The sequence below is a fragment of the Botryllus schlosseri genome, chromosome 5 (genome assembly GCF_051294905.1).
Source record: "Botryllus schlosseri isolate E-star chromosome 5, Bs_hap1, whole genome shotgun sequence".
Lineage (NCBI taxonomy): Eukaryota > Metazoa > Chordata > Ascidiacea > Stolidobranchia > Styelidae > Botryllus > Botryllus schlosseri.
The window spans coordinates 16,261,950-16,287,110 of record NC_137240.1 but is presented as its reverse complement, the minus strand read 5'-3'; the positions used below and the strand labels follow the sequence as shown (position 1 = coordinate 16,287,110).

The following is a 25,161-nucleotide window of genomic DNA, read 5'->3' as shown; positions in this document are numbered from 1 at the left end:
ATAAAACTAATCACGTGTGACACTATATCTCATCTCTCGGGAGCCATTTTAGTTTAACTTCTTTACAAAAAAAGATATCCTTGTATTACCATAGGTGTAAGGCACTATAGTACAGATACAGTCGTATATATCGACTCCACGATAGAGGCTGTATATTGTATAATCTTTACGCTGTATAGGTGATCATCGCTAACCGTCAAGGAATACTTGAAATTGGTTATCATTGAGCGGTCGGTAGATACAGGGGGAAGGACAGACAACATTATATTGGAAATTCATTTGATGAATTTAATGGTTTATAGATAAAATATGTTATTGAGATATCGTGACACATTTTGGCGACGGTGGGGTTAGCAGAATTTGAGAAGTATATAGACTATATGACAAATTTATATCACGTTCTGGGTTGAAACCCCGGTTTAGAAATTTCATAAAAGTATACCTATCATGCACCGCAGGTTGTCGCAGGTTGTCAGGTATAGGCTACTGGAAGTCGTGTATACTGTAAATATTAGTGAGCTGTAGACGACTTCGTGGTACATGTCGGGATGCTATATGCTGTACCACGGAGACGGTTGTAACTTTACGACTCACAATAAATTAATGAATTAATCAGCATTTATACTTTGTTATCAAAATTATTCCTATCCAAAATGTAACATGATTTATTGCGTCATATACCACTTTGAAACAGATTATGAATTGTAGGATATGTGATTCGTGTCAGGTCTGTATAGTCCGGTGTCAGAGGACATTCGGCTATCGTTCCATTTAATATCCCGCGGGTAAACACGTTGATATATAAATATATATATTTTTTGCGGCGGCAAGAAACGGAATTATGACGACAATTCCCATATGCCCAGTTCCCGCATGTTGCGTATATCAATACCGTATTAAAACTTAATATGCTATTTATTGTGTTTTCCGTATGGCATTTCGATACGAGGCGAATTGTTGGTGTCAGCGCCTCTGCGCGAGCGCAAGAAGGAAGGTGCTTTACAGATATATTGTTTGCTTGAACAGATTAACTTGGATTTTAACAGTATTGAGAAATGAATGTAGCAGCAAGCGAAACATACTAAGTACAACTCGCACAGCGTATCCGATTACGATTGGATTAACTTTTGCTGTGTACGGCATTGGTCTTGATTGTATTTTGATCGTGATTGTCCCGACAGATGCAGGTGTTTTCGATCGAAATTCAAAGAGAAGACTTTTCGCCAGATAGAGGGAAAATATATTTTCCACAATATTTAGAATGATTATCTATGAGCAATATTGCCCATTGTTGTTCGTCATTGTTGGTCGAGGAAGAGTTAATTTCATGTATTGCATTCACAGTATACGAAATGTCTGGTAGAGTGCATTACATGCTGTTGCTGTCATTGGTGAAATATAATGGTGTTCGGCAGCTAAGGCCTTGGGCACCAGGTCTTTTCTATTTTCATTGTTACATTATATATCTCTTCCAGTGAGCAGAACAAATTAAATTGCTGTGGAATTGTGGCAGGACGAGTCAGGATGTGTTCTATGTAAAATGGCATGCCTTGTTGCATTAGATCGCAATAGATGTTGCATTATTTCTGGTATGGTAGCGAGTCTGAAGTCCGGTTTTTCTATGTTCAATGAAACCGATATTGAACTCCACGACTTAAATCATCATTGCATTTACTGTGAATGAGCGGATGTGACGACTGGCGAGCGAATCTACCGCATACTTTCGTTATTGCAGACTTTCCTTCGAACCTTAGAAGTACAATCGAGACAGCAATTCCTGGTTCTATGTCTCGTGTGTATGTGATCTACACCTGAAGTCTTTGAAGTATGACTGAAGGGAATCTTGTAAATTTATATGCCCACAGCAGACAGTTTATACTAGATTTCTAAATTAAATTGTAGACAGACTTGAAGATATTTTCTTAAAATGAAAGGACGTGTACAATGTACATGTGACTGGAATTTACACAGCAAACAAGTTATTTGGGGAACAGCATGCTTTAGGTTGGTAATGGATACAGCGCAGGCATAGTATACACATTGGGATATGATACGGGGCATGGGAGTAAATGCCGTGATGTAGTGACATTGGACCTACTCAGCCTATTAACCGCACAGTCACGGTAAAACATCACACACAGCTAAATATGTGACGAGATAAACAGGTATATTGTCCAGTACGCTTACGTGTTGTGATTCACACGGTTTCCCAGCCCAACAAAATGTCTTTGTATGAGCAGAGCGGAGGGTTTCGTTTGAACATCGAGGTATAATACGCTGCTGATGTATCAATTTAGCTGATTTGTAATTGAGGGTTATGGAAGATAACTGTGGAAAATTGGATAGCGTTATTAATTAACTATTTCCATGTACCGATCGAGCTATATTGTCCAAGCGATGTGTTACCAAGTATGGAAAATAATCACCAACCAATCAGAAGTTGTATGCTTCATACTTTACTTCGAACGGAATTCGTACAGCTCAATCTAAAAAAACTGCGGCGTGAATTTAATGACGCAGTCAGTATAATGAATGAGTTATATTTTATCAGAAAGCATTGACTATTACAGTCAATCGACTGTATTGCTGCAACACACGCACTACCTCGATATGATGTATCATAACCAACTGCTTATCGTTAAAAGCTAACGCAGATGAGAGTGTCGGTTAAGGAGCTAATGATCTTACCTTATTCTTTAGAATCATATTGCAGGTTTAGGTGTCTGACTTTTAATCTGGTATGACATACAACTACTGTGAAAGACGGCGGTTTTTCGTGGACACAAGTCTTGCATATTACAGGTTGTACTTCATCTCAAGTTAAAATATTAACTGTGTAACACGCCAGTCAGTAGCTGTATCACGCGAGATCTCATGCGCCGACGCTTCCTCAAATATGCCATGGGAAGCATCGCAATCAAATTTTATATTTTCCTATGGTGATGTCAAAGGTGCTCGTAACGTGACCATATAGAATCTTGAGTTCATTTTCGTGCAAACATTTTCGATGGTTCCATGTTGCTCGCGATTGTGGAGCTTAATATCTCTGTTTAGCTGTGCGGCATTTAAAACTTCCTAAGACAATTTTCAAACCCAGCAGCTTGCTGATATAGTTTGAGACCTTGGTGTGGTAATTCTTCAAGGCAACTTAACAGATCAACATGTGGCATTATGTTTGTAAGGGCGATCCTTTCATTATATCCCTTAAGACTTTTCGTAAATAAAGTTAGATCGCCGACTGTTGAACGGACTTTGACGCGGCACAACAAATTATGAAGAGCGGAAATTTTACAAATCGAGATTCGTTTGCACGGACTAATAAACGCGGTTTGAGAAATGTATCCTATTTACATTCCTTCAGCCAAACGTCTTCGGCACTTCGCTGTTGCCGTTCTCCGGCAATCATATAGATTGACAGATATATATAGGTTAGTGTCGTTTGGCAGTTTTAGTTTTAAAACGATACGAGCAGCTCTTCACTATTCACTTGAGATGATTTCATAGCGAGTTCAGTTAATCTAAACACAATTTCGGTCTTTACTTCGAGTTGACCCCTCCCATTTCAACTGTCCAAGGCAGGGAAGTCATATCATGACCTTTCCTATTATTGTTTACGCATTGTTCAGCGCGATCGCTCCTCGGTGCGTATTTCTTCGCCTTTTACCTGCCACGTGAATAAACATAAAAAATTACAATGATACCGCATACAATGGGAATGGGGAACAAGGCAGGATGCACAATGCGATGAATTTATAACTGGTGTATCTCTAGTACAGCCCGGTGGGTATGAATAGCCGCGTCGGTCGCTTATGGATTTATTCCACCTTTCTACCGTTTCCTTTTTGACGGATCAGTGTTGATGAATTTGAAAGCTAGACTATCCCATTATTTCGCAGTGGCAGTCGCTGAAAAGGGGATCATTTGCAGGTGCAATCGGACATGCTAGATATTGTAAAGATATCGCGCGGGTTTTGTCTTATTGATGATAATAATTCCTCCACTGTCCTCCCTTTTGACTGATAGTGCGAATCGAAGCTATTCCTGTGGTCTTCGGTATATTTGTTAAATTCCATGCGGGTAGTTCTGGCGACTAGTTGTATGTACTGTACTTTGTACTTTAGAAGCAATTCTAATAACTTAAATCCACCGCTATTTCAGCCCGCGGATTACCAGGCTGGACAGTGGACACTCTCGAATAATTCAACAACGGTTGATGGTTGATCCCGTTGAGGCATATATGTCAAGCACAAAGAGCTAATTATGTCCTACGTCATGTCGTCTTGAAATCAGCAGTTCACCCATAACGTAAACGTAGGTGAAGAGTGAAAACGTGCTGTTTTGTTAGCCGTGCATGACATTCCGCATCGCATCAAGTCATGTTAGTCGTGTGTTTATTCCTAATTTGACAAGTGAATCTTGTAGCCTAGTATATTTACGGTACATATTGAATAGAAGTTAAGTAATACTCGATTGATATCGCCATTGCGATGTTTTAACTCAATCTGCATAAGTCATGATGATGCGATGTCACCGTAACGGAATGGCTGTGTGTGTCTTGTCAAATAAATTGCGACGCGCGTGCCCAGAATGGGCTCTTCTAATGGTAGGGATAGCTGGCAGAGAAAACTTCAAACGCTTCAAAATTTATCGCTGATTGTTATTTTTTTCAGGAATTTTAGCCTGCAATTTGTAAGATATGTAACAATTTCAACATTATGAACGAAACAACAAATCTCAATGCATCCAATTCCTTCTACAATGGCATCCATGTATGGATAGCCTGCGAGGCCTCATTAATTCTAATGACACTGGTGCTGTCATATATCTGCGTATGCCTGTCGTATTTTGTTTATAAAGAACGTAAGCAAACGCCAACGCGAACTGGACGAAGCAAGAGCATCGTAAGTGAGTCGAATCGTTTTGATACAATATCTTGCTCCAGACGAGATGACAGGACGCTTTCCCTGTCGAAAACAAAGAGAACATTGCGTGCTGCTATGCGTTACACCTGTTTACTATCTGGATTATCGGCCTTGCTGAAATTTTTGATGGACCAGTTGAAATTTTTCTACGCGTGGCACGCGCAATCGGACGAGGTGTGCGAAGCGGTGTACGACGCTACGGACATCGGACTATTCTACATAGCGTACATGTCCGTCTATGCCTTCCTGTGGATCAAACAGTGGCTGTTCTACTGTGACCCTGTAGCGGCCAAGTTTTTGTGCAGTAGAACAATAGTTATATTTAGCAAAGTTTTTGTATGCGTCATGTTTTTACTCAGTCTGGCTGTCGCCATTATCAACCTGCTGCCTGTACGCTTCAAAATCTCAGACGATGCGCTTAGCGGTGATACACTCTTACATGACCCGAATTATTTAGGCTGCGTCTCAGTGTATGACATGAGGATGCAATCTGCACGCTGGCCTCTGATTCTGTATTGTACTTTGAACGCAGTTTTTCAGTGTACGCTTATGGGACTGTTCGTTTATCCGTTAATATGGCATCGCGTAAAGACAATGAAGAACAGAAACGGATCCAAATCGGTTCTCTGCTGCAGCGCGTCAAACAACAATTCGCCAAAGAGTGTGTATCGTAACCATGACCCGCGAACTAGTCAAGACGATCGAAGCAGGATCAACGAAACTTTCGGTCGCCGTCATCAAAGTTTAACAGGCCGAATACTGTCCAGAAATGCGATTGCGTCGATCCAACGAACAGTGTTTTGGACTGCGGTTTGCATTGTCACGGATGCGACACTGGTCGTGATTTTTGCGTTCTTAAACGTAGGCACTCCGATGATTTTGACCGCCGTAGCATCCGATATGGTATTGCTGACAAACGTGATTTGCATCGTGGCGACGTACAAGACGTGGAAAGATATACTTTTCCCGTTTTGCGCCAGTAACAGAATGGACAAGTCCCTGATCACGTCGACAAGAAAAGGGATCCCTTAACACTTCAAGCCTGGACAATGGACATTCACAGCACAGTGGAAAATCTGTGGATCCCGTCTAAAATCTTTTGGATCTAGTGCGAAGAGACAAAAGAACAGGCCTTCATGTGTTGTGTAGTTTGAACTCGGGTCGGCATGTCACGTTTGGGCCAGTCGGGGCTGAATCCATTGAACTTCTCGGGTTTGAGTAGGCCTACTCATTTCAAAATCTACGTAATGAAATTGCTGTATTATCGGCGGCAAAGTCTTTTTATGCTATGATCACTGGTGTCAAATTGGATGGATGTTCTTCTGTTCGCATTTTCGTCGCGCTACGCCGTTTCTTTAAGGGAATCCACAAGCATACGTGATGTTGGTTGACTATTTCGTTTTGTAATTGAGTGCGGTGATGTAATATTTGATATTTAAAATTATCAATCCTCGAGAATAGCGGTTACTCATAAAATGAATGTCAAATTTGCAATTCTTTTGGAGTATTCTTGGTATTTCAACCCTTCATCGGAACGACGCCAGACCGTCATCAGTATGAGCTGGGGTTAACCGCATTACATCAACCCTCTTCGCTTTCCGCCGGAAAGGGCGAATCGCAAAGGATTATTTTACCGTTCCTTCCACGTAATCGGCTGACATACCAAAATTCCGGGATGTTTCAAGCAATTTTTATTGTTGTACACAGATAACTACGTTACAAACGCAATTCCATAACTATATAGTACCTCGGACCCTTTCGCGGTTTTAAAATGATATTATTATACGTTTATGGTAGGTCTATGCGCCGTTAAGGAGGAACGCAACTTTTAAAAAATGAGCAAATGATTAGTGTTGAGTTAAATTTTCTACTTTTCTACTTTCAAGTTGGTGCTATGACATTTTTTGCTCTTTCAAGTGCAATTTTCTTCTGAATTGACCCTAATAAACATCTTGGTCGTAAGAAGTCCGTCTGTACTCTGTATACTTGTGCAGAACAGTCGAGCATTATACTGCGGACCCAAGGTATCATCTTCCACTTAAGAGACTTTCGTTGGAGTTGCACCGTCGAATCTGTTATTTTACCATGCATAACTTCAGTGTTCTTTATTTGTCTGAGAGCCAAAACGGCGTAACGCAATAGACGCGCCAATGCATAGAACTTTGTTACAAACGGAAGATAATATAAGATGTGAGACTGCTGACGTCAACGACGTCGCTTAAGATCATGCTATGCAAATAATCCTGCCGGTATGCTGTAATATTCGGTGTATACACGAACAAATGCGAAGAATAAGTCCTGTCCAACATTGACGTTCGTTGCTTCAAATCTGAATTATTGTGTAGCCGCAATTAGAAACGCCTCGTCCACCGTTCTGGTTTAAATCAGACAGATTTAAATCAATGCGATTTAATTCAGGTTTTTACCCTCGATTTTTGATTTTAATTCAACCGCGCTGATTATATTGATTTTTTTGCGGCTGTTTTATTTTCTTGGGAGATGAGTGATTGTGGTTTAATATTGGACAACCACGTGCTGTGCATTGTGTGTACATAAACCGGACATCGTTTTTCGCATCCAGGGAACACTCCAGATATCATCAATGATACGCATGATACATATGCTAGTGCCGATTTGACTCAACATTAGGGCTGATCGAAATCGAGTCGGCTACCTGAGGGATTCGATTCTTAATCGAGTATTAGGCTTCTATATAATCAAGTATTCGAGTATCGCAGGTTATTGAAATCACAACTGTATAATATTGACATGGGAAAATCAAATATTGTACATTTTATGGGACCTCAAAAATATAATGCCAACTCTGCACCTTGAATTGAACTAGGACTCGACTCTGTGGTGACTTAAAATTGACTCGACTTGACTCGAGAGTAAAAACTGTGTGAGATTGACTTGTGAGTCGGAGCCTTGTGACCTGGTTACATCCCTGCCCCAGCCCTGCGACTCAACATGGTCTCGCGACAGGTTAATGGCGATTCTAGCGACCCATTATTACCAATGAGGTGGGACAGTTCAGCTATGGAGTGGTGATTCCGACCCGCGCATTATTGGTTTGATGCGATATGCTGCATTACCTTGATTGGCATGGTCCTCATTCATCCAATGTTCTCTCATTGTCATCAATCAGGATTTTAATTATATCTTCGATTAAAAGCGATTTCAATCGGATGCAAAATGATTTTTACCAGAACCCTAATCCACGTCGAACAATCTACAGGGCTTAGATTTGGTGTGAAGGTGTAGCCTCCGTATCGCGGAGAACTTTGTTCACACTCCATTTTGCAGATCTGCCTAATGACGCTACCTGCGACCAGCAAAAAATCTTATTCGCCCATACCAGAAACACAAATCGCCGCTGACAATCCGGTGTGATATTCAATTAATCGCGATCAGATAGTCTATCAGTGATGAGCGGATATTGGATTATGAGAATCCATCCGACAGCTCATGTCTTTGAGGAACTATCCGTCCGAATCCGAACAATCTCAACCAAATATCCATGTGAATCCTAATAATGCCGTCCAGAATCCAAAAAATCCACATCAACTAACATTTCCGAAGAATACTAATTGTACAGCTGAGCAGAGTATGTAGTCTTTACAAAGGCTAAGGTTTGGGTTAGCTGATTTATATTTGCTTGGACCGTGGACAGAACTACTTAAGAGTGCTACTAATACTATCAGAACGTGTTTACTGTCCGTGGTTGGTTGTTCAGCTGACGATTTTTTCTTTTGACTTGTAATCAAAAGTCACGTCTGGCGCGAACTATCCACAAATATCCGAAGCAGAAGTTAAACTATCCGGAAATATCCGAAACAAAATCTGCAACACAATCAAAATTGTGCAAAATCCGGTCCGAACGCTGTTCAAGTCCGTCCGATGCTCATCACTGTTGTCTATATCGGCGCGCTTGAAAAGAATAACTCCTCAAAGTGGCGTGCTGTTAAATGATCCAATTTATAGGCTAATTACATAATGTCTTTTTACATGAATGGCGCTTAATGAATGGCCTGATTGAAATATTGATATCACGCTTTGTTCACTGAAACCTTTACTAATTCAATTTACTGACGTTTTAAGTGTATTTGTGCACATCGTATCAATTTTCGTCATTTTCCGTTGAACTGGTACCAGATATAGTATCGAATTGAACGTATTAGTGAAAATTACCTTTAAATTATCAATCATCTGATTTATATATGTTTAGGAGTGCATTCTCCAATTCGAAATAATACGATATCTCCATTGGCGCATAATAAAAACTTGTAAATTACGTCCAACATCAACTCGAACTCTCACGATTTATCTGTTACGTATACCGAGAGTGTGTTTGTGTTATGCATGTAATATATGTATACAACACTCAGCGCACCAAATAGCCCGCTGCTTTGAGCGGGTAATATTCAATACTGTTTCCAATCTATGAAATGGGCCTCCTTAAAAAATTTCCTTTTAACTGATTCGATGATCTTAAAATAATCGTCCTGTAAATATCTGTGACCCCGTGGCTTGTGCGCTTCCGATATGCCTTCATTATGATTTTTAACTAAGCCGCCAGATGGCGTAGCCCGAAGTAATTAAAAATTAATGGCTCATGCGCTATCTCGCATAACCTTTCTTATTGTGCCACCGGGTATTCCGACGTTGAAACGACTCCGTGACATATTATCAATTTCAAATTGAATAATATAATAATAAAGAACTGTGGGATGTGACTATATGGTGAATTATTGACAGCGCATTTATTTCACATCAACAAGATGAATTGGTCATTTTCAAATTACAAACCGAGGCTAAACTCAGCACGAAGAAGCACTTTGTAAACCTTGATCTGCACGTGAATACTGCGGTTAGTACCTAAACTATTATACTGACTTCCAACCTTCTGTTACGTACAGATCAATGAGCTCTGAAGTTAGTACATTACAGGTAACAAAAATATTTTCAAATGTAAGAACCACCACTATTTCGTAGCGCTTTGTGACTCTTGTTGCGCAGGTCGAGATCATTACTTGGTAGAAATGTCGTACCAATAATATTCGTAGCTTTGTGCAACATGTTTTTCGATGCTGATGTGCCATCAATATAGGTTTCGATGCTACAAATGGTATAAAGTATCGAAACTTTATTCTTCTGTGATTAAATATATCTCTTGGCGTAATGGCGTATATTTTCGTTATTCAAAAAAATCGTATCTCACTACTCAAGTCGAATCATCACAATTGATACTAGAATCCTTGTTCTCATCCCTAATCAGGATTTGGCTTGTTGGAGTTAACGTTATGCAGGAATTCGATACAGATCTGAAGGCTGATGGGCATGTAATACAATTCGATTATATATTAAAGTGTGAAAGTAGTGTGCACGTGATGCGACAAATCAGCAGCGCATCCATCGTGTTACAAGCATGCAACAACATTGCAACGATTAAGTATAATTGGATATGCGCAGACAACGCATCGAAAGTTTACGTGTTCTGAATATTCTGGTAGAGCAAGTGCTACGACGCCCGAGGGGACTCGATTTGCGTACCGTATCGATGCGAGCGATTGACGATTGTATGAAGTTCGGCTACAACCATCATTAGATTATATATAAAATATTGAATGGCTGCTGTTGCGTTAGGGAATATTGAAGTGTTCGAATTCAAATGCAATTTGCAATTATAGAGGTGCACGATGAGTAGATGGTAAATAGATTGAGTCTAGCGACAAGCGACATAGTATGTTATAGTATGTTACTAAACCCAAATTATTGCTAGATTAGCCTACCACGTTAGTAAATGCTCTTTATGTCATTAGTAAATGTGCCTCGCATTTCATTTGACAGTCATAGCAGCTCTGTTGATATGCAGCGTCGGGAAGTTTTGTGATCCGAGCAGCCACATCACTGGCACACAGTGATCCATGCATGAGGCCGGGCAGCTGAGAAAAAACGAATATGACTTTGCTGCAGCGCATCAGCAGGAACGTGAAGAATATCGTTCTTCTCTTTCCGAGGGCCGGGAGCAGGAGACGTGGGTGTAACCTAGTCTTTGTTGCCCTGTTCTTTTTTACACTCACGGTGTATATGTCAGAGAGGAAAAACGAAAGGTATGGAATTGAAAAGTGGCCATACAAGCCACATAGATAAACTTAGGCCAGCAATGGCAGAGTTAACAGAAATGAAATAAATATATTAGTAACTATATAGCTATAGTACATGTCGTAACATTTTTCAAAACGAAAACAGCACAGTTTCATTTGCATCGTGACGAGTTGGATGTTAAATATAACTAATTCACAATTCCACAAGCACACTACGTTAATTGTAACTTAATACTGGGCAGCGATTCGAGAGTGTTACATCTAGGGTTGTATTTGAAACAAAAATCAATGTAAAACAAACATGTTTGAAACAAGGCCCTAATTTAAAACATGTTTTTTTATTGTATTTTATGTTTTGTAAAGCCATGACGTCACGAATACTCAATTGTGACGTCATATTCGATTGACATTGACAATCGAAAATATAGGGTCAAAATAGCTTCTTTGACGAAATATATGTACTATTGCTGTTGAACTGACTATTTTGAGGGTTCCAACCATCCCATATCAATACTCATCGGCTACATTGGGTGGCAATTGTCCGTAGGCTCATACAACATGTTTTATGTAAAGTATTGACACAATTATGGCATAATTTTACAGCCTAAAAACACATTTAAAAAAAGTGTTTCAAAACACTGCTTATTTTAAATGCAACCCTAGTTACATCAATAGTCATATAGTCAGTGTTGCTACTTAAGTGGAAGTAGAAAGCGAAAGGTATGAAAAATATACCCAAGTAAGTACTTTCTATGAGAATGTTTGGATTCGCATCCTGTTGACAGTTATATATAATCAGTGGTATGGTGATTTTTGAAATTGCAATTGCACCACTAAAGCAACATGACTAATGACTCTACAAATAGGTGCGAACTTTAGAAATATATTCAGTAGCTACTGTTATGGCTATTTAACCCGGTGGCTCTTATGGAGATTTCATACATGAAAATGAAACAAACTCTTCCCAAAACAAATTTCTATATTTCAAAATCCAAAATGTTAAAATTAAGTAGTTATTGTCAACAAACTATTCAAGTAACAGTGGAAGAAGATTACAATATAACTACTCGGGCACGTAGTATTGGTTGGAAACCTAAATCATTATTTTAAACTATACTTCGTTACTGACCACAGCTGTAGACCACCACCTCTGAAAAGTTTAATCAACTTGATCGTTACGCAGAGTGGACGACATTCGGTCAGGGCACCAGCAAGTTTATAGAAAGAGGGATCTAGCTGGGGCGAAGGCGAACAACGCAAACGAAACTACAGGTGATATCCACAATAAGCAGCCTATCACGCGGTCGAAGACAAGCAAGAAGTCCACGGAAATCACGAGAAATCTCACGCCCGTTGCCATCGAGAAAAGCATCAAATCGTCATCGTTGTCGAGCGCATCATCAGTTCCGTGGTCAGAATCACCTGAGAAGTTTCTGAGTGCTATTCCGAAGGATTTGAAGAACTGTACGAAGCGTTCTCCTAAGCTAGGTGGGTGATAATATTAGTAATGATGATATCCAAAATCAACCCAGTAGAAGCAGTCTGTCTAACAAAATTTGTCCAGGTGAGAGATCTGTTAAAGATGGTCAAAGTAGTCATCAATGGTACGCAAGTAGAAGTAGAAATAGAGATTTACAAGTAAGAAAAAAGTAAACATTCCAAGCCTAGTGTTACCTAAAAACAACTGAAAACTGTTCAGTAGAAGTAGAAGTAGTCTAGAATCATGACCACAGGCTAAACCCACTGGAAGGACTTTCATACTAGAACGCCCCCTCTCTAAATTAGTTCCCTTATTACACGTTTTGCGATGGCTTAGCAGTAAATGCATAGCATTATATGGAAAATCACGTAATTCTGGAAAGCCTATATGCCTTTTAAAGTTTGAGCATGTATGAAATCATCTGGAGCATTTTAGGGAGCTTCATTTTACCTCTCACGTATTATTCATAATTACTCGTCATTTCCAATGCTATTCCAATTCGCGACGTTTATTATTACCACCATCCAACACAGCTGAAATATATTGCCAATAAAGTCTTCGGTGCCCTAGCGAAATCAGGAGAATTAATACTGAAAGACAATACCTGTGCCAATAATTCGCGCACAGCGGGAGCGTTAGACGCTCGAGTGACTTTCGGATCCTAAAAATAATCAATCTTGCGTTTGGGATGACCTCTAATCGAAATGTGATTCTATTGTACAGTAGCGATTTCGTCTCAGAAATGCGGGTGTCTGATTTACTTCCGTTGTTTTGATTTTACAGTCGGCGACATGCATAGCAACCCGAATATCACTCCGTCGATGGAAGAAGTAATAAAACACGTCGGTCCAGACGTACTTCACGGCGGGTGCTTCGCACCTTCCAAATGCAAAGCTTTGTAAGTAGTAATTGTAGATTATAGCTTCGGCCAGAACTTCCCCGTAGGTCGGGTGAGCAAATGGGAAATTCGCAAGCCCCTATTTGAAACACTCTGTAACGTTCTGTTCAGGCAAAAGGTCGCAATCATCATTCCGTTCAAAGATAGAGATGCTCATTTGAAAACGCTTCTGTATCATCTGCACCCGATGCTTATGAGACAAAGACTTCACTATTGCATCTATGTCGCTGAGCAGGTATATCGCATGTTCATGCCCGGCGCTAGCCAGTACACCGACAGTGACTCAAAATGTCACTTGGCTTCGGGAGTGAAATTCCCCATATACTCTACTAAGATGACTCTCAAGTTGCTTTGAATCATTTGCACTTGATTCCTTACGGTGTGGACTCATGTTACAGCCTTACACGTAATCGAACTTCGAGTCTGTCTGTAACTATATTCTGCCATTAGATATACACTGGTTTTCGACAATCGGTATGACATTCCTTCAGTACGACAACGGACAATTCAACAAGGCAAACATTATGAACGCCGCTTTTGAGGAAGCCCTGAAATTGGACGATTACGACTGCATTGTGTTCCACGATGTGGATATGATACCAGAAAACGACAGAAACTTTTACATGTGTGCTGAGAATCCAAGACATTTATCTCCAGGTATCATTGAATTCTGATTATCGAGATGTGATGTTTTCTAGTCAACTGGTCAGCATTGCCCCTCAAGTAGAAGTAGAAGTTATGCCAGAAATTTCTACTCAATTACCACTAGAAATAGATATGACTCATGGTCCATTTTGACCGGTTGTTACCATAATTACATACAAAAAACACATGCAAACCAATCCAGATACTACTTTGTACTTCACAAAAGCCAAAGTGTAAATCGTATAAGTACTTTTGCGTCACCAATTGTTAAGTAGAAATGGAAATACTATAAACATACCCGCCTGAGTAAGTATTGAGTACTATACTTGAGTGCTCCCGAAGTACCTCGTTACTGACCACTTCTGGTTATACATCATATTTCAAAATATTCTCCAGCTATCGACAAATTCCAATACAAGCCCCATTATGGCACCGAGTTCGGCGGTGTCACCGGGATCACTCCGAAACAATACCGAATAGCTAACGGCCATTCGAACCGATTCTGGGGTTGGGGCGGAGAGGACAACGATATGGAGTTTAGAATACAGCACAGGTATTTATGAGATCTGGAACTCGAATCTACCACTGGAAGCATGATTCGGTTTTATCGCCGCAGAAACATGAGCATCATACCGTCATCCATGAAGGTTGGAAGATATATGATGATTCCCCATCTTCATCCGTGGAAATTTAGCCCGAACAAATTTCCGTGAGTATATATTATCGCGATATTAGGGGAAAATTGGTGCAACGCGTTTCAATCCGGATAAATGATGCGATTCGCATTACCTACCGCAGTCCTACAGGAAAGTGTAAATATATTGGGGAAAAGTAGCTCTATTTACCAGATTTCCAGCATAGCAGTGTGCAGATAAGGGAAACGGCACTTTATGGTACAAAATTTTGGTTTCATGCGCATTGCAATTTGTGAAAAGAAGTCAAATACACCGATGCGTGTGGAGATATATCCACTATATCCAGGCATGTAGTGGGTTCTGTTTAGGCTACTTGTACCGATTTTTGTACCGCGCTGGGATGACATACGAAACATACACCTCTGGGATGTACCCCCGTAAGGACTGGTTTGTTTGACTCATTTTCATCCATTGGAATCGGTGTGACGGCAAGATTTTGTACCACAAATGCCCGTCTACCCGATTTGCAGCCATACGCTTTAGGTGGAATCGGCGAAATACATGATTTTAGTTCACAGTGTACAAATGCAGCCTTTATCGACAGCCTATAGCCCCGATCCCACCGACAAACTGCCAACTTATTCACAATAGGACAAAAGACCATGAAAATCAATAACGTAGGGTTGCATTTAAAACAAATGGTTGTTTAAAACACTTTGTTTAAAACATGTTTTAAACAGTGTTTTAAACAAAGGCCCTTAAAAAAACGAAATTGTGTTTTTTCAAGTGGTAAAATCATGCCATAATTGTGTGAATACTTTATAAAAAACATGTTGTATGAGCCTATACGGGCAATTACCATCCGATATAGCCGACGTATACGATATGGGATGGTTCGAACCATCAAAATATTTGGTTCAACAGCTATAGTACGTAGATATTTCGTCAAATGAGCTATATTTACCCTATATTTTCAATTGTCAATGTCAAACCACTGTGGCGTCACAATTGAACATTCGTGACGTCATGACTTAAAAAAAAATCAAAAACAATAAAAACTTGTTTTAAACAAAGGCCTTGTTTTCAACATGTTTGTTTTAATTTGATTTTTGTTTTAAATACAACCCTGTAACGCATGTCTAGTGGCGTAGCCAAGCGACAGGATGTTGTGACGTTATTCCTGTTCTCCACGTCACGTTTGATTCATGATGTCACAACGCTATTAAAAAAATTATGCTTCCGTACATTTTTGATCCAGGCTATAATACGCCTGTACGTGCGCAATGCGCATGTCTAATCTCTTCTATTAGGAATTTAAATTGCATGATACCTTAAATATCATTGTCTCAGACCAGTAAATGCGCCCACATTCTGTTTATTTATATCAATAATATTTTCATAGCTGAATCGAATAGTATGTTTCCCGTGTCCACCAGTTGCTGGATCACCGGCAATTGTCTTTCTGTAGATACAAATTGAACAACACCCGAAAATCGCGAGCACGCGTGGACGGACTTTCCGACCTGCAGTATCATATGGTGGACACGCTGAGGTATCCGCTGTACACAAAGCTTTTGATTGACATACGCAAGGTTAAGATGACAAAATTAACCCTGTATGTGGATGGGAGGCCGGCAATGGATATAGATCTGACTCCCGGTGAGTTGCAGTGAAAAAGTCGCGGTTCATTGACCTCTCACTTGCTTGAACTAATACTCTCTACTAATCTGCCCATTTACGTGGATGATCGTATAACAATAATAATAATCCGCTCTTGACACCTATGTACAATAGGGCTGTTCAAAAATAACTTTTTCTTCTGGATTCCAGCCATTCACGCATTAAATGGTCAGGTTACGCTAAAAAACGCTGCGCACCAAATTTGGTTAAATTCTAAAAAGTATAAGGCTCCGCAGATCCAATTAAAATTTTTAATTTATAATAGGAAATTTAAAAAAAAAAATTTTCAAATTTTTCCCTCAGCCCCAATGTAATTGTTGAGCTGTCTTCAGAGACGATGCAAAACAAATTTGACTCAATTCCAACAAGTAGAAGCGAAGTTATTTGAGTTTTTCGTTGATAATCCTCGGATTATCCTTGATCGGCGATAATCCGACGATTATCAACGAAAAACTCAAATGACGCCGCTGGTACGGGTTGGAATCGAGCCAAATTTGTTTTGCATCCTTTTTGAAGACAACTCGACAATTTCATGGGGTTGACAAAAAAATTTGAAAATTTTTTAAAAAATTTTACGTAATAAATTAAAAAATTTAATTGGCTCTGCGGAAGCTTAGACTTGTTAGAATTGAACCAAATTTGGTATGCAGGCTTTTTTATGGTAACCTGACAATTTAATGAGTGAATGGCTGGAATCCGGAAAAAAAGTTATTTTTGAACAGCCCTAATGTACAATGTGTACAAATGGTACATCTTACAATACAATACACAAGACCCGATGCAAATAATGGATAGAGAACAGATAGAATGTCGAAACCAGCAATTGCGGTCTCTCAGTCTCACGTCAAACTCGGGCTAATCAGCGTCCCATGCAGTGAGAAATGAGCGAATAATTCAGACTTTGTATATCTGATGCCTTATTTGTCCCTACATATTCTGACCCGGCACTGGTCCCATTCTTAGGAAGTGTAACCGACACTGCTTTGCGGCTCCTACATATAACAAATACCATGTACAAAGTTCAGTGTGCCGGAAGTTACCGTCGTGAACCAATTGTTGTGTCTTCTACTAAATCCATGCTACAAAACAGTCTGCACGTTAATGTACAGTGGGCCTTCTCCGAATCTCAATTTTCGATTTTCCCGAAAATTTGACCGGTTTTCCGGTACATTTAATATCGATTCAGATCCGTGTAAATGGGATTCATGGTCAATTTATGCTGACTCGTAATTCGTCCTACGTAACTTAATCGAGAATATCCGGCGAAACGGAGGTTAAGATAAGGCGGAACATACATACTAATACTGCACAATGGTATTTGCATGCATTTCATAAACCAACAGCGGCGTAGTCTCATAATGAGATCACCCATCGTGTTTGGGCTTCAGTACTAACAATGTGGTGTTTCTCCTTGTCTCGCTGGTGCTCGTCACGCAATACATTCTTCACACGCTCCTAGATCACTTTACGACGTAACAGCCGTCAATCACCAACGCTACATGGGCTTAATAAAGGCGCGCGTAACCTATATAGAGATGGGGAAAATCCGCTTTCTCCTGTTAATGCGCCTTGTAGATCTGTAGAAATAGAAAACGCTTCATCAATTTGCGGCAAACCGCTCCGGGCTACATTTTCAAGCGTATGTTATCATCACGTTATGACGTCACATGGCCACTATCGCATAAATCGGCGCGTAAAAAGTTATAGGACGGGCGCTACCAAAACACTGTCCTTCGCGAGGATCGTAACGCGCGAATTCACGGTGTGTTTAACGCTGTCAGCTAAACCAAAATAACAGTCGATCATTAGTCACAGTAGAAGGATATCGCGGTCTACGGAAATCAGAAAATCAATATATTCTCTCGAATAAGCAACCACCAAGTGTGCACCTATTCGTTATTCAGTCATAATTCGACATTGCCGCATTTGACTTGCGTGGACACCGGATAATTCATGAACCAAAGCAAACTGTGAAGGTTCGAGTCGATGTAATTCAAATGGGGTCAATCTTTGACCAGGTCTGATCACAGTTGATTAACATCGCCCCTGTACATAATAGTTGATCATTGCTACATTACGACTACAAAAATCATCAGTTCACCACTAGTTACTAACTATGGTCCAAGTTGTTGAATGACCATGACCAGATTGACCACGCATCCGATTCAAGTCGAGACTTCCGATATAAAACCCTTCCTATCCTTTTCTCAACAGGCGAGTGCCGTTACGACGAATTCCCCGGCAAATATTTGGACTTCGTTATTGAGTTAACCAATAAAAAAGAGGCGCAGGACCTGCCGCTGTGGCCCGGGATTAAGCCTGCGGACGGGAAGTCTAATCTGATAAAAGATAATTTGGTAGCGCCCGACGGGAGAAAAAGACGCTTCTCCATGTTGCACAACTTAAAGCAAGCGCAGGAACTTTGCGAGAAACTTGTACCGGAATGCGCGGGCGTTCAACAAGAAAACACGCAGGAAAATTATAGCCTCCGCAGAGGCAGCATACCCAGGCACCTGGTAATAACCGGGCCTGGTGCCCCGCAACCACCGCGAGTCACTAAACCCGGAGCTAAACCAGACACAGACTCTTTACCGAAGCGATATATTATGCCTGATAAACGAGCGTACTTGCGGTACTGCCCGGGTGAATTTTCAAACTTCAAGCCGTACAGAAAGGCTTTCATGTGCTATCCGGATACGAAATGTCCGCACACTTATGGATTTAAGGCGCATTTTACGGTGAGTCGCTCAGATTGTCGCGCTGACGAGTGTTTAGGGTTGCCAACAATAGCACATCCGTCCTACACCATTTTGACGGGAAGAGTGTCAGCCGTTAATGAAACAGATGAGAATAACATAACTCAACCACCGTGCTTATCTATAGCATAATCTTGAAATAATTTCAACGCATTCGAGTAGCTGGGCAACACGCAACGAATCACGTGATAAAAGTCCTGAATTGCCTGCAAATAGCCGACTCGTTGACATTAATATTGTTCTGTGATAGCGATGTTCCGAAAGAAATGTGACGCAATATCATCGATAAAAATACCCCTACTTTGTTATTCACGTATCCTCTAGCACAGGGGTTCTCAGCCCTTTCTTGGCCGTGGCCCATTTTCCGGTTTGAAAATGTGGTGTGGCCCACCTCTCATCTTGGAGTCATAATCCTGTTCAATGCGTGGTAATCGACTGCGCCGATATGCATATTTCTCTAAAATATGCGCATTTGTCTCCTAATTTACCGATAATATTTAAACGTAGACCTTTCGGACCATTAAATCGCGCGAAGCGCGACGACAATTTTCAAGTAAAATAAATGTCCTTCAATAAACGACCAAGGAAAAATCTTGGGCCCCTTCGAGGTCCCGCGATCGGGGATTTGGGTGCAGCAATTACGGCCTTGGTAGATCATAGGTTGAAACGTATGTGTATATTATATGATCGTCTGCTGCTCCATTCGCATCGCGAAACACAAACATCAAATCCACGCATCCATCGTGTGATTAGGATTTTAGTTCCACTATGGCGGGGAGTAGTATAATAAGTCTGGGTCAGCTTCAAACAATTCATTGGTGAATGGGATACTACAGAGAAGTGGCGAAAGATTTTTTTAATATGCATGCAATAACACATCTTGTGCCAAACCAATTGAAGTTGCGATGTCAGAATATTCAATGCAATGATACAATCAATTCATGTGACTCTTAGATTATGTACAATGATATCAGGGCGGACATAATAAACCGACTCCATGTATTAATGCACTCCGCTAACTCCTCAATCCGTTACGACTCGTTGCGGTGATGCAGTATACCTCCACCAGAAGTTGCTATTAATTTGAAATTATGGCTATTTTATCTTACAATAGCACGACTTGCCTAAGTAGCCTACAGTAAATCTATACATCAATTACATTTCATTCCGAGTTTATTGCACACCCCTTTCAACGGCATACGACATATGCCCCAGCCCCTGCCGGAATGCTTGGTTACTTCAGCATTACCTTCCAGTTTATATATACTCGAAATTATTTTAGTTGCTGTTAGCCCCGTTTTGGACTTGTACATGCTGACTCCATACGTGCCAACACGTCTCATCAGAGTCGGATGAAAAGCTTTACGTAGCCTACGTATAATTAGATCGTATGAATATATTTTTAGCGATTAACATAACAAATATAACTAAACTTACATAAATTTTAAAATTTTCAAAATAGCTTTGTGGCCCACCTCAAATTCTCCTGTGGCCCACCCTTTGAGAACCCCTGCTCTAGCAGCAATAAGATGGCAAATTTCCCCACCAAATCCACACTTTCCTGGGCCATTCACGAAAGTGCCGAGAGTTGGTAATCCTAAATAACACTTCCAGCCATCCGTTTATCATCTTTTATTTATGATTATATCTAGTTGTGCAACAATAAAATAGAGCAAATCTAGTATCGCATCTAACGTCAATAAGAATCGTAGTCGCGCACCGGCTGTTTTCATCGAGACATATCCGCGATTTGCCCGGCATGCGCTCTGTAATAACATCCTTCGCACACAATCTTTCTTGGCCTTCTTTACGATAACCGAGTCGAAGATGACAGAACCCAACGTGCGTTCCCATCACAGACGCGATTGACCCGGCTAATTGCCGATGGGAAACGTACGAAAACATGACTCTAGAAAAGCATAACCGAATAGACGACTCGGACCACGCGTACACGAGTCTGAACGTTGCTCAACGCGTCTGTGAAACCATGAACGGTCTGTGCGGTGGAATAGTCAAGGAAACAGGCGGGCTCAACTACACCTTGCAAAAGAAAGGCCCGCCAAAACACAGCGATTTGGAGCTGGCGCGATTGCTTTTGGGAAAAGACAAAATCAAGCTGCAGGGCGCCCTCGGTAACGACTTGAGACGGGCATGGGTAAAACTTCGTAAGGCAGCCGCCTCGGGCGACTTCAAACTTCGTAAAGATGGCGCCAGAGGTCTGCGCTCTGACCACAGAAACGCATTACTAGGGCAAGAGGCCGAGCCCGCGATGGACTTGCAAGATGTTCTGAAAAGAAACACGACAGCTTACGTGAAGTATTGCCCCGGTTTCTTCGGATCTTACAAGCGTGTCCCGTTTGCGATGAAACAGACTACCGGGGACGATGTCATGAAGTGGTTGAACGAAGTCGAAGGAAAACGGTTCACTCATTTCTTTGCATATAAAATTACCATGGAGGTAAATGATCTGAGAAAATGTCAAATGCCACAGTAATGCGACATTGCGTCTGAGCCACTGCACAGAAAAATACATCCACATTCATCAGTCACATATGTTTTCCCAGACAATTGATGAAATAGGTCCTGTAGTTTGGAGCGCATTGCCATGATCCATCCAGTACTTTCGGTATCACTTGTTTAAACGAGAACTTTTGCTTTACCGCCTCTCATTTTACTGATCACCTATCAGGCGTTATCATTGTTTGTATGATCCCAAGTTAATTTAGTGTATTAATCTCAAATATTTTTTATTACAACATTGGTAATTGTCCAATGTCCAGTCCATGCAGAGGCATCAGGCCAGTTAAATCCAACGGGAGTACCTTGTCCTACACCGTGAAGTTCAACTTTTTATTTCATTTACGCGTTAATGTTTGTTTTCTGGTTGGATCAATCAATATAACTCTCTCTTTCTCTTTTACACTTCTCTTCTATATTACAGATAATGTTGAAACCTTTGGAATATTTATATTACACAGACGACAAACATTTCGAATCGCATTTAGAGAAAGGTTCCAGTAAGTGGTCGCTGCATGTGTCAAAATATATGTCCATGTATGGAATTTACTTTCTGATTACAGATCATTACACATTCACGTGGCCTGGCGGAGATCCGCCTGATCCCTCGAAACCGAATGCCACTAAAATATTCAGCTTTCGCACTCCGGATTTCGCCATCCCCAACACCCCCGGTAATCGACTATTATTATACCTATAACGTAACTAACACACGGGTGTTAGGATTGTTACTTGATATCTATACAGATTTACCCACTGGTCTGAAATGAAATTTTTCTACTTTTTTGGAATGCTCAAGTATAGGTTATGCTTACTTGAAATATTTACTCAAGTAGCTATGCTTTTAGACTACTTCCACTTTTATTTAGCAATTCTATAAGCAAAACTACTGAATTCCAATTACTTAGTTACAACTGTACGAAAGAGTCCCTGTGTCACGGTAACTGAATATATTTTCTAAAATCTAACCTATATCTGCCACGATGCGATAGTCGCGAAGAAGAAACCTGTGTTTTCTAGAGTAGCTATCTACCATCAACTGTAAAAATTATGCGTCTTATCGGACAAATCTACTTTTTGAAAATACTTACTTGAGTAATTTTCAGATCTTCATTTTCTACCACGTGAAGTAGTTTTAACATGCCTTGGACATCGCTACTTTTTCTTGTAAGTGAGCACCAATTTACGGCATCCCACTCTTACTTGAGTATCAACGACCAACGCTTGATAATTCGACCACCTCCAATAACTTATACCATATTTCAAATTCCTTTCCACTTACGCTGATAGTCCTCTGAAATCTAAATTTTAGAAGCCTTTCTGATTTTGTCATTTCTATGGGTATATATATGTCTTAGAATGATATTGACACGTTGCTGTACCACTACCGACATAGGTTCATACGCCGTGGAGAGTAGAATCGCTGATCGTCTACAAAATCCGTATTTTCAATGGAACTGGTGGTTTGAAGTCACGACTGGGAACAAATACGAAGACGCCAGAATACGCGACGCTTATTGGAAGTTAGTAAACAGATCTACGATGTTCTGACTCATATTAACGAAACATCCCCGCATGGGATACTAAGATTAAAAAGTTAATGGCACAAACGTGTAAGGTGAGCGAGTTTTGCGCTCAGTGCTTAGCCGATAACTTCGTCGGTGAGAAGAGATTCAGTGAAAGAGATAACGAGACAAAATGACGTCACAGAAAAATTAAGATGATGTTCCATACAAACATGGCGTCCCGAATTAGAGACGGGCAGGAGCGCCTTTTGCACCACTGGCTACCGCAATGTTCGTCATACCAGCCCTGTTGATATATTTTAGAAAGAAAATGACAGAAAATATAATAAAAGGGAAAGCTAAGCAGCATTCGGCAATGATGAAAGAAAAGGCCGCGCGAGCAAAGAAAAAGCAAGTGGATTTCCAAAAGAAAATGGAAGAGTTAAAAGTACGTAATGATCCGTAACGATGTCTACCAACGCGCAGATTCCATGGTATTTATAAATATTCATTCCATTATTGCATTCGCAGAAAAACAAAAAACCCGGAATGCCTCCAAAGATGAAAGAGCTGGTCGGCAAAATCCAGAAAAATTTTGACAAGCACGATCCGGAAGCTGTAGAATACGATTTGGATCCGCACAATCCACTACTTCAGGTCAGGCTGCATGAGTAATGAGTATAGTTGTATTCATGAATAAATGAGCCTATACTGAATACAGAATGGCCGGTAGATCCACAATAGAAATTGAACTTGCCCAGTTATTGAATTTCGACAAATATTGTTATTGTTATGATAACGTTTTGGAGTGGGGATTGTATGAACATTGCAAGTATAGGTATAACGGACCTTGTTCTATAATTGTGGAGTCTCTGCTTCACTAGGCAACAAGATCTTGGGTTGGCGTCTATTCTATCGATACTCGAGTGAACCACCCAAAAGTCGGCCCCGAAAACAACAACAAATTACATCAGTTAGTAGTATAATTCTAAAATACTCTGGTATCACGACGGATATCAGAATAGTTATAATATTTGACTTCTTCCACTTCTACTAAACATATTTTTAGAAATAAAATTTACTTCTTGAACTTTCGATGTTGTAAAGTAGAAAGTAGTTACCATCACTGTTGTGTGTAAAGTATCATGGCAATCGGACGAAATTGCCCCTGAATGATGGTAACTGAATCTGTTTTCGTAAATTGCCAAGTTTTATAGTATCATTGTTATTCTGCGATAGTTGCGGAGATGTACCTTGCAATTTTGTAAGCAGCCAAATTTGTTTCTTTTACTCGAAGTAGTTTTGACAGGACTTGGAAATCGCCATCTCTCCTTGTCAATGAGTAGGAATTTACGTTGGTTTGTACTTGAGTAGCAACGATGACAAGTTTGACCACCTCTGTTTACAACCCTAAAACGAAGGTAACTCATGAGAACCACGAGCGCAGACGCAGAATAGAGTAGCTTGCTAAACAGTCGATCATTGCTATGCGCAACCGTGACCAAAGTCCCATAAATGACCAATTGCAAGCCATTCTTTCAGTCGGACGTGGGCAAGATCGAAATCGATGACGGTGTAGATGACGCACCGGAAGTAATCAAGTCATCAACATCAACAACAACTACCTCGCGAAAAACGACACTGAAAGTGATACCAGTTGAAAACAGACGATTTCATATAGCCCCGAAGAAAATCGAACAGCACGGCTGATACGTCTGCGATATCAAGAAAAAAAAACCAGGAGATCGGATAGCAATCCATCATTACTCCAGTTTCAAGAAACTCCGACGGACTGTATCGGCTGCGAGATTAAAGAGACCGAAGACAGCCGCGTTTGATCTACATTCCACAGCTTTGTTCGTTTTTGAATTTACGCGTTTTCCACGTGAGTGGGAATTGATTAGTTCCATCTATCGGTAAAGTATGGAATGACATTGAATATATCTAAAATTGTTTTTCTTTCTAGTGATATCATGTGATGATATGAAATCAAATCGAACTTTGGAAGCTCAATTG

At 40.5% G+C, this 25,161-nt stretch overlaps 2 protein-coding genes across 3 annotated transcripts; both read left to right on the top strand.

Annotated features, from left to right (window-relative positions):
• The first annotated feature begins 1,318 nt into the window (after positions 1-1,318).
• Positions 1,319-6,887, top strand: LOC145439237 (uncharacterized). Its single transcript, XM_080316737.1, has one exon. It carries the CDS (start codon positions 4,716-4,718, stop codon positions 5,952-5,954), a length of 1,239 nt encoding a protein of 412 aa, XP_080172863.1. The 5' UTR covers positions 1,319-4,715; the 3' UTR covers positions 5,955-6,887.
• A 3,634-nt stretch (positions 6,888-10,521) lies between these two features.
• Positions 10,522-25,158, top strand: LOC145439235 (uncharacterized). 2 transcript variants are annotated; one of them, XM_080316734.1, is made up of 15 exons: positions 10,522-11,035; positions 12,213-12,517; positions 13,293-13,407; positions 13,519-13,642; positions 13,899-14,064; positions 14,449-14,605; positions 14,669-14,761; positions 16,156-16,346; positions 20,983-21,581; positions 22,065-22,140; positions 22,204-22,314; positions 23,037-23,163; positions 23,470-23,593; positions 23,677-23,802; positions 24,688-25,158. In XM_080316734.1, exons 1-15 carry the CDS (start codon positions 10,884-10,886, stop codon positions 24,853-24,855), a joined length of 2,634 nt encoding a protein of 877 aa, XP_080172860.1. In that variant the 5' UTR covers positions 10,522-10,883; the 3' UTR covers positions 24,856-25,158. The 2 variants fall into 2 exon arrangements, with proteins under 2 accessions (XP_080172860.1, XP_080172861.1); XM_080316735.1 differs by lacking the exon at positions 20,983-21,581 and adding an exon at positions 18,582-19,105 and having other exon boundaries at positions 10,595-11,035.
• Positions 25,159-25,161: the final 3 nt, after the last annotated feature.